Below are 10,541 nucleotides of genomic sequence, written 5' to 3'. Positions count from 1 at the left end.
GATTATATGTCGAAGGTCCCATATGCCAGTGTAGTAGGTAGCTTGATGTATGCGATGGTGTGTATGAGGCCAGATTTGTCACAGGCTGTGAGCATGGTATCGAGATACATGCACGACCCGGGGAAGGGTCACTGGGAGGCCGTGAAGTGGATTCTACGGTATGTTCGAGGCACCGTGGATGTTGGTTTAGTATTCCAGAAGGATGAGTAGATGAGGCAGCTTGTATTGGATATGTGGATTCGAGAATAGCTGAGAGATCTTGACAAACGCCGGTCTACGTCAGATTGCTTTTACATTAGGCCAGGTGCACCTTTGTTGGCGTTGCAGCTGCAGTCCACAGTGGCTCTTCTACTACAGAGGCAGAGTATATGCGGTTACTGAAGCAATTAAGGAGGCCTTTATGGTTGCGGGATTATTGGAGACTGGGGATTGTCAGGAGGACTATTCGGTATTTTGATAGTATGTCGGGCTATCTTATTTAGCAAGAACCAGGTTTCATGCTCGCACGAACGCCACATCGAGTCAGATTCACTGTTGTACGCGACGTCTTGGATGATGGAGATGTCATAGTGAGAAGGTCCACACAAATGAACAACCTGCAAGATATGTTGACCAAAGTTGTTTCCAGGAGTGAAATTTGGTCATTCGTTTGAAGTTATTGAACATCCTTCAGTGGAGGCGTTGGCGCCATTTGGGTGAACTACGTTCGGCTTGATTCCTTGGGCAAGAGGATAACGGAAGGCCAGTCTTTCAGATGCAGCGGTTGATCAGTTTGCTTTCAGATGGGGGGAAGCGCGTTTCAGCTCGAGCTATTGTTCCTGAAATTGGTTGAAATATTTGGTATATTGGTGTCGGCTCAGTTTGGGTGAGGAAACATTCGCCGAGGTTGAGAATTGACAGAAATTACAGAAACTCAGAGAATCAGTCAACCAGGCGGCGATCGACCTGTCGGTCGACCGGATTCGTGCACAAGGGTTCCTGTGCGTCTGGAAGGAGGTCGGTCGACCGGTCCGGTCGACCGCAGATGATTCGGTCGACCGGTGCGGTCGACCGACGATCTCTCTGGAATTTTGGGGCTTCTGCTGGGAGCTGGTCGGTCGACCGGGCCGGTCGACCGGAATTGATCGCGGTCGACCGGTCCGGTCGACCGACGCTGTTTTGGGCTGGGCTTTCAGGTTTTCGACCCGATTCGTTTTGTAAGTTCTATATATACCTAAACCTGTTTGTTTAGGTAACCTCAGGGACGAATTTGAGCAGCCAAAGAGAGAGAATCATTGCATCCAATTGTAAGAGAGCTTTGAGAGATCTAGAGCTTTGTTTTAGGGTTTGGTCTGAGAGATTTGTAACCCTATTTGTATTCTCTTGATTTCTAGTAAAAAGAAGCCTCCCTCCTTGCCCCGTGGACGTAGGCAACTTGCTGAACCACGTAAATTGTGTGTTCTTGTTGTGATTGTGATTTGCATATTGTTTGTGGTTTAGTTCGAGTTATTGTTCGTGTTGTCCTAGAAAGCTTCCGCCGCGCACAACATGGGCAACCCGAGAAACTAGACATGCTTAACAACATCTTTAAAAGCTAGCGTGTCTACAAACTTGCACAGATAAAGATTCAGGTGGTGGATCGAAAACGGATGTTTTATAACGGGGGGTTTTATGTATATACCCCAAATCAACCATATTTGTTAAAATTTACTCCTTAAATCTAGATATATGTTAATTACTCTCCAATTCTACCGAGTTAAGTTAAAATACTCTCCTCGAACTAGGCGCCACTATGTGCTCGACGTAACTATTAGAAGTAAGAAGTGGATCAAAGACGTAACTTCCTCAATTATGAAGTAGAAAGTAGCGGAAGTAGTACTTATTTTGTTTGTTTCATATATTTTTAGAAGTAGCGGAAACAGTACTTCATCATCTTCTTTTATTTACTTGTTGTTTGGATAGGAATTGGATATATTATTTAAAATCATCTGCCCTTGGTAAATCACTAATTTAAGTGGACCCCGCTTTTTATCTACTTTACCTCTACTTCTGAGCTTTCAAGGGCGGAAAAAAAAATCTAGGAAGAAGGAGTGTCACCTAGACGTCACATCTGTATTTATGGAAATAGCCGAAATAGTCTTTTTAGAAAAACAAACATAAATTTTAGCTTGAAGTAGAAGAAACTTCCTCTACTTCAGTTACTCCTTTGCTACTTTCACCATGCATGACTTTCTTTGTGTTTTCTCGTCTGAACAAACGGGCCCCCAATGTTTCATATATGGGCCTTTTCTGTTTTAGCCCATCTAAACCTTTTCTTTAAGGGTGTCGGCCCACAAATTTCCCAACAGCGCAAAAGTCCCTCTCCACCCCCCTCGGATCTCCCCGCGAAGCAATGGCGGCTTCCTCGTCTCCCTCCTCCGATCCCTCACCCTCCTCCTCCTCCGATTCCCCATCGACCGAGCCCTCATCATCATCATCTTCCTCGCCTCATCGAGATCGCCGTCACCGTCGACGTCACAAGGACGGCAGCAGAACCAAGGAATCCCTCAAGATCCGCAGCAGGAAGGAAGACCGATCTCGATCGAAGCGGAAGAGAAGGCGCCGATCCCCTCAAGATTCACCCTCCTCCTCCTCCTCATCCTCCTCTGATGGTTACAGGCAAGTTGATCCGCTCACCTCTCTCGATCGCTTAGGGTAAAAGAGGGGGAAAGATCCCTTTTTTATTCGAAAGTTGAAATCTTTTGTCTCTAATCGAGCGTCGACTTGACTGATCCTTGAATTTGGTCCGTTGATTTGGTTTCGTAGCAGTTCCGGGAGCTCGTCCGGCGGCGAGCGCGAGGAATCTAGTCGTCTGAAGAGGCACAAACATAATGGAAAACTGAAAAAGGTATATTTTCGGATCCTCGTTGTTTTTTGTCTTAAATTGTTTTGATATTAAACGAACGCCATGTTTTGGTTCATTTTCGTTACAAGGACAAGGACAGGAGATCCCGAAAGCATAAACGTAACAAGCATAAACATAGAGAAGAGGTAGGCTATCTTGTCTACAGTTTATTTGGATGTGAATTCTGTTGGTTCAAATTTTTTTTTTTTCCTTTTTTGGATGCCTCCATGTATATGTGATCGTCATGTCAATCGAAGTATTAGGATATGCTTGATTAGCCTGCAACCATGATCCTTAGGCAAGGTGTAGACAAGTATGAAATTACGGTTTAAGTAGTTTGTTACTCGAGCATTGCGATGGAATTAGAGAGCTTCTGTGTTGTTTGTGGGATTGGGAGAGAGAGATGGTGAAACGGAATATTGGGGTGTTTTTGGTTAGGAGTGGTCGGTGCCCTGTGTTGTACAACTACATTTAAAGTGTGTTTGGTTTGGAGTAGTTGGAACAGCAAATGTATTTGCAACACCGTGTAACTACAACTCTTGGTGAAACACACTTCAATTTGAACGCCGATGCTGCTCTGTTATTTTTGGCTTATTTTGGTGTTACAACAACATTCAACCAACCAATTTTTTTATTTAAAGTTTGAATATGTTGAGATGTGCCACTCCACACACCCTTACATTTTAAAATTTTTGTTTGATTTGATGTTGTTGCACCACCAAAATGATATTGCAAAAACAAATAAGCCAAAATAGGATTTGTTGCTACCTTTCAATTCAAGAGTGTTCCCATAGCAGGATGACATGATTTTGCAAAAGTATGTGTTGTTTCAACTACTTCTAACCAAATACATTTTTAATGAAATAGCTGTTTCGAGTTTAATGAGATTGACATAGAGATAATGATGCATGACATAGAAAAGTTGAAAAAAATGGATTCAGTAGTTAGGAATAAAGACAAATAACTACCATTTGCAGCATTCTTGTAAACAGTTGTTTTAGTATATAGTAACAAATAGATTCCAAACTTGGAAAATTAATTAAAGAGAGTACTAAATGGCATCTATCTATTTACTATATTCTAAAACAATTACCATTGGTTGCAAGAATGCGATAAGTGGTTGATGGTTTTGTCTTTACTTTTTAGAAATATATCCATCTTTCTTATGATTAACAATAATGCTAACTCGTTTATATGCCCCAATCTACTCTCAGACTACTAGAGAGAGAAGTGTGGGAGTTTTTGACAAGTCATTAATTTCGATAGTAGTTGATAAAATATGAAGAAAGAGGGTGGACCTTACACTTTTCTGGTTGTTTGGAAGTAGTCTTGGTGAGTAGTTTAGTTATCAGTACTCTATCATTAAATCTATCTTTTTAGTTTTTTTATGTCATGCATAATTATCTCTATGCTAATCATATTAAAATTCGGCAAACGCCTCATTAATATGCTGCTACACCTTCCATTCTCCTATCTTTCCCAAACCTACGTCCATCCAATCTTCTCTCTAATTCATGTGAAACAAACTAATATAGAGAAATGGATTGCCACCAGCTATTGTGCTACTTAAAATACACCTTTTTCAAAACAATTGTTGTATAATGACCTTTAACTCTTTCTTAACCCTGCTCATTTATAAGAGAGTCAAGACAGAAAAATCTGGTTTATGAGGCACAAAATGATGGCTGAAATTCTCAATCTGCATATTTTGTAGACTATCATTTAATGCTTACAGTTAGGAGCTTACATATTTATGATAAACATTGAACATTGGATATCAATGATTATGGTCCTTATATATTTGCTTCCTGTTTCTGGGTTGGCTCTTTGACATTGGAGCTGTGGTTTGTAACCGGGTAACTGGTCTGGTGATTTTTTTGGCTATGGGAGTCGATATATAGAAGCTGAAGGCTGAGAGGGGCAGTAGTCCTGTACAGCTCTCTAAGGTATCCAAATTCAGCAGTCTATTCTTCATTTCTCGTCTGCTCCAGAAGTTCAATATCCTAACGTTCTTGTTTGTTTAATTTGCCATCAGTTCCTCGGGCGGGACAAAGAGGATAACGTTCGCTTCAGTGCTGTTTCTGGTAAAAAGGTAAGTTTTTCTGCTGTTTTATTGCTAGAATTCATTAAAGATCATCCACATTGATTCTCCTGGACTTTTTGTCATTATCTAGATCCAATTGAAAGTTGATAAATCAAAGCAAGACAAGTTGGCTGAAAACAACCGCAATGAATTGCTGAAGTTTCTGAATGCTAGTTATGATTGATTAGCAAAGATGGCGGCTCCAAATTGAACAAGAATCCGAAGTGTGTTTCTCAAGTTCTTCCCTCGGAAGATTTAAGTGAGCTCTGCCATTAGTCAATACTTTACTTTTGTACTGTATAATTCCCTCTTAACTTTCTCTTTTGCTTTATTTTGTTTACTATTTGGTGTTTTTTTTCTTCCTCTGTTGCTTGAGTGTTTTATGGGAATATTATTTAGGTGTTTGATTGGATTACTGGTTATGACGTTGGAAAGGAATTTGAAACACTTTTGTTGACAGGACAATCACTTCTCAACCAGTTTTTATAGGAAATTTCCATCGCATCATTGTTATTAACGCCTCAGAAGTTTTCAAAGGCGAAGATGTTCATGTTCTGTGTTATCTTTTTTATCCATGCATTTTGCTCTTTTACTGTATAATTTCCATCGCATCATTGTTATTTACGCCCTTAGAAGTTTTCAAGGGTGAAGATATTCATACGAGTGTTTCATGAGAATACTAGTTAGGTCTTTGATTGGATTAGTGGTTATGATGTTGGAAAGGAATTTGAAACGCTTAGTTGACGGGACAATCACTTGAACCATTTTCTGTTGGAAATTTCCATGTCGTCATTGTTGTTTATGCGTCTGAAGTTTTCAAGGGTGAAAATGCTCCGTGTGTACTGTGTACTCTCTGTCCATGCATCAAATGGCTCTAATTCTTGATCATAGAGCAAAATATATTATTAGATCCATTGACGAGATTACTAAATTGCGCGCTTTTTCATATATGTTTCCGCATATATAGATCTTCGGCATGTATTTCGACGTGTGTTTTTGAGCCGTGTGTGAAGAAATCTATTTCAGCTCATGTCTTTCGTGTCCTATGATCTTGAGATATGGTGAACATGGAGGGAGCTCATTTTTATTTTTATTTTTTTATTTTTAACATTGAGATATGGTGAATATGGTTTATCCTTGATATGTATTCATTCTTATTGTGCACGACAGCGTGTATAGGTATTTCTTTTAAAATAACACTACAGGCACACTCTTAGCCACACTCTCAGCCACACCCCCTCACCTGCTACAGTGCAGGGGGGCCCACCTGAGATTTTTTAAAAAATCTTAGGTGGGGCCCCCTGCACTGTAGCAGGTGAGGGGGTGTGGCTGAGAGTGTGGCTAAGAGTGTGCCTGTAGTGCTACTCTTATAATTATGTAAGGTGCTTATTTCTGCTTCAGTCCGAAGAGAGACCGAGGAAAGTCATCGAGAGAAGATCGATTTTTTCAACCCCAAGATTTAAAATCTTATTCGCACAATTTCATCATAAGAGGAGTTTATTTATTTATATGTATATATTTTTTGGGAGATTGGATTACGGAGTTCTGAACCCATCAATTTTGACCCCGGTCTACTTCCTTATCCATCAACAAACTCCTTTGTGACGCATGCTGTTCCGCTTGAGCGGCTTCAATTATGCTTAGGTGGTCCTAGGACTTGCCCAATGGGCTTTGTTGTTTAGGCGGGATTCTATCATAACAACCTATAGACTGAGGGATATATACCATTTATGGGTAGTTAGAGGATTAGTTTGGGTATTGTGGCTATCTTATTAATGGTATAAATCATCTCAATCCTATAGAGGTGGTTCTAATAGGATCCCTACTCGTTGGGCAGACGCCTAAATGCTTTTCCAAAATAAGGGTTTAATTCCGAACAAACCCTATAGTATCATGCAATTGCAAAGTGATTCCTTGTAGCTTTATTTGTTGTGAATATATCCATTGTAGTTCTACTCGTTGCGAATAGATCGCCTAAGTGATTTTTTTTTTGACTCTTAAGATCGTAAAAAAAATTTGTGTTCTGCAATAAGGTGCATGCAAGCTTCTTGTTTTCTGTAGATTTTATATTTGAGCCTCTTCCCCTTTTAAAACTTGGTATCAGATAATATTAGGCAACGAAATCAACACGAAGCAAAGATCATCAAACATTATTTTAAAATATAATAAAAAAACACGCGCGCGCGCGCGCGCATCACTTAAAGCTGCTTGCTGAGACTGAGAGCAATGCTGATGAGGCCAAACCACCCGTCCATCTTCTCCTTCACCTCCATCGCCACCGGTCCTCGCTCACCCCCGCCTCGTCAGCAGCCCCTTCGTTGCACGCCGCGATGTCCGCCATTCGCTCGCGTCAGTATCGCTCTCGCGTCCCGCTGGCTCCCCGCCCCAGCCCGCCCGCCCCCCGCACCCCCCCCCCGCACGCCTCGCCCCCCCCTCCCCGCCCCGCCCGCCGGCCCCGCGCCGGCAGCCATGTCCGTCGACGTGCTGCAGCTGGCTGCATAGCGTCCACACGGCGTGCTCCGCGCAGTCGCTCAGGCACTGCCTGCAGGTTTCGGGTCCTCACGCTCCATCTCGGCGGCCGCGGCGACGTAAAGGCCGCCGTCGCCTTGCCCTTTGTCCGTGGCGTACAGGCCGGAAAGCCCGGCGAGCTGACTCAAGTAACGGCGGTGGCGGATTCAAGGGAAGGTCGAGAAGCCATAGAGACCGCAGAGGTTAGGGTCTCCAGTGCGACCCGCACGCGTCTGCAGGCTTCTGGCTGGAATGCTGCGGGCGGCGGCGCTGAGAGACGACGGAGACTGGCGACGGCGACAGAGACGGAGAGATGGGAGGAGGACTGAGGATGCCATTAGTGCTGAGTTTTTCTTTCTTTGGGGGATCGATGGAGAGAGTTCGTGGGGGGAGTTTCGGTTTAGAGAGGGGGAGGGAGCGGTGGGGAGGTATTATAGGGAGTGTTTGGTTACGTGCTTGTGGTGGAAATTGATGACGTTTATTGCTCATTAATATTGTGTATTATTGAAGAGATTCTTTAGTTTAATTTACAAGCTTTGCTACAGGGACCTAAAATATAGTTGGCTACAGGGACCTAAAATATAGGACCAATAAGAGGATAAGTGAGGTATCCTCCTCCTATTGGATAATGAGTTGATCATCATTAATGATGACCAACTCATTATCTAATAGGAGGGGGACACCTCACTTGTCCCCCTTATTACTCCCATATTTTGGGTCCTTAAATTTTTTTTCTTAATTTACTAGTGTGCACACCGTGCAAAAGCACTACTTTTATTTTTTTTATATCTGCTACAGTAATTCTATATTTTCGTAAGTGTTGCAGTAATATTTTTTTACTGCTACACTATCCCGTCTGAGCTACAGTAATACTGCTAGAGTAATATTTTAAAACGTTACAATTCATGCTTGTGCTTCAGTAATAATGTTGTCGTATTTTATTGTAGCATGAATAGACAATCTTGGATCCTCCTGTCTATGTCTGCTCTACAGAAATAATGCTACAGTAATTTAGTGTAGCATCTACTGTATCATGAATAGTGAATCTTAGATCCTCCTGTTAATAATGATCAGCTCATTATGCAATAAGAGGGGGACACGTCCCCTGTGTTTCATATTAATCCTATATTTTGGGTCATTGAGGAATTTTTCTTAATTTATTGGCGCTTATCAGTTATCGCTTCATCAATTTGTGGGCAAGCAGGAGATAACGTGCATTTTATTCATTTGCTGATAGTTAGTTAATGAATGATGGGGAGATGTGCTTAGAAAAGGGGTGGATTTCACAAAGCACCCCCGTAACTTTTGGCCCATTTTCAGCTGACCACCTGACTTTTGAAGCTATCATGGAACCCCTCTTTTTAACTTTTTTTTAGGCAGTCACAAAATCTTTGTAATGTTGAGTAGGTATCCAGGACCAGGTCCATTGAACACATGCCACACGTTGTAATATTAGGACGGATCGCTTAGCGGTGATACTGGGACGGTCCATTGTCATGCTGGGTTGAGTTCGTCGCATAATAAAGATGCAAGATTTAGTCTCACATCGGATACTAATTGAATATTTTAAAACGTTTAAGTAGTGCAACATTGACTAGTCAATTTTAACAATGAATTGAACCAAACCATTTGTTACACTCTGTGGGTCCCAGGCATGCTACTATTAGCATGCAACTCAAACACATAACATTATTAATGTTCATTTTTTTTTTCAAATTTGTCCTTTATTAAGTTGTAAATTACTAGAAATTGTGTGTATAATTTTCCGATATGTTGGGAATGGTGACTAATACAGGGGTAGAGCACGAAAAAAAGGTTTTTGTTAAATAATAGCAATAGATACCTATTAAGTCTTGAAAAAAATCGTAGTATGTCAAATATTACATAGATTAGAAAGAGTATATAAAGTCGGAACAAATACCAGTCATAGTAAACTCTTGAATTAAGATCAAATGAGCATGACATTTGCTCTTTAAAATGAGAGAACAATTGCAAACTTCACTTATATATATATGAGTAAAACTCCTATCAACTTAAGTTAATGTCCACCAAACCTTTTCATATATATATAAAAGGTTCTATACTTCTCTTATCGCTATAAATTTGATTACAAAGCAAAAAATTAACGCCTCAAAAAAGAAACTAACAAAAGAATCTAAAGGTACTCAAAACACATAACACCAAAGCTTAACTTAAGATCCTACTTTACTCAAGATAACATCAAAGCATAAGTAGTCCAAAAAACTCATAAGCAATAGATATGTCTCTCTTATCAAACCCTTGTCATCCTTTTTTTTTTTTAGGTAAAAGGTCCTATAATCATAGTGGAAAGAAGATGTTCACACATCCTAAACATCAATGAATATGCATGAGAGAGAATTTAGCAAATGAAACATATCTACATTATTGACAATCAAATTAATTGCACATGCTACATTATATAGGCAATGTTTATAGGTTTCCAATCAAGGGTGATACATGAGAATCACCACATGTTTGGTTTCAGCAATTTATATCCATGTATATGAGGTTTTGTGGAATAAACAATTTACACCCAAAGTTACACCCAAAGTTCAAGGGGTTTTGTGGAATAAACAAAGTTCAGGGGGGGTTTGTGGAATAAACAGTTCAGAGGGTTCTGTCAAATATACCCTGTATCGAAACTACAAAACTACACAACCTGAGAAAAACCTTCCACAAATGACTGAGACTGTTTCTGTGTTGGGCTGACACTGCCACCACGGCTGATCTTGAGAGCATCCACTGCCTTCTGAATCTCGAGCTTCATCGCGCTATCAACGCTGCCCGAAGATAATTTCTTATGTGACTTCTGTAGATGAAGCTTAAGCGAGCTACTACTTATTCCAGCATTTTTTCCGCAGATGGGGCAGACCTGCATCACTGGCCGCCTTTGTTGCCACTCCATCGAGATTTTTCCATGGAGACTTTTGTCGAGGATTGTGAGAACCTTTGCAAATCCATCATTTGGTTGCGCTCGACGATGCACTTTCTTTAGCATTGTCCATGCCTCCAAAAGAGTCTTCTTCCTGAAGGGAAATAGGGTTTCAAAGATATCTTGAAGAACAG

The 10,541-nt window shown here is 41.0% G+C and overlaps 2 protein-coding genes across 3 annotated transcripts in view; one reads left to right on the top strand and one right to left on the bottom strand.

Annotated features, from left to right (window-relative positions):
• LOC109831847 (protein FAM133) lies at positions 2,357 to 5,459 on the top strand. 2 transcript variants are annotated; one of them, XM_020399306.1, is made up of 6 exons: positions 2,357 to 2,637; positions 2,788 to 2,866; positions 2,953 to 3,009; positions 4,765 to 4,809; positions 4,899 to 4,955; positions 5,038 to 5,459. In XM_020399306.1, the coding sequence occupies exons 1-6, from the start codon at positions 2,372 to 2,374 to the stop codon at positions 5,128 to 5,130; spliced, it is 597 nt and encodes a 198-aa protein (XP_020254895.1). In that variant the 5' UTR covers positions 2,357 to 2,371; the 3' UTR covers positions 5,131 to 5,459. The 2 variants fall into 2 exon arrangements, 1 of the variants encoding a protein (XP_020254895.1); XR_002244568.1 differs by lacking the exon at positions 2,357 to 2,637 and having other exon boundaries at positions 2,783 to 2,866; positions 4,703 to 4,809; positions 5,038 to 5,411.
• The window catches only part of LOC109831846 (dual specificity protein phosphatase PHS1-like), a 5,612-nt gene continuing 4,943 nt past the window's right edge, over positions 9,873 to 10,541 (bottom strand). The window contains exon 10 of the mRNA XM_020399305.1: positions 9,873 to 10,501. Coding sequence (XP_020254894.1) covers positions 10,126 to 10,501 — 376 coding nt within the window. The 3' untranslated portion in view covers positions 9,873 to 10,125. The remainder of the gene's footprint in view (positions 10,502 to 10,541) is intronic.

Source organism: Asparagus officinalis, chromosome 2 (genome assembly GCF_001876935.1).
Source record: "Asparagus officinalis chromosome 2, Aspof.V1, whole genome shotgun sequence".
Classification (NCBI taxonomy): domain Eukaryota; kingdom Viridiplantae; phylum Streptophyta; class Magnoliopsida; order Asparagales; family Asparagaceae; genus Asparagus; species Asparagus officinalis.
This window is presented reverse-complemented; position numbering and strand designations above follow the sequence as displayed.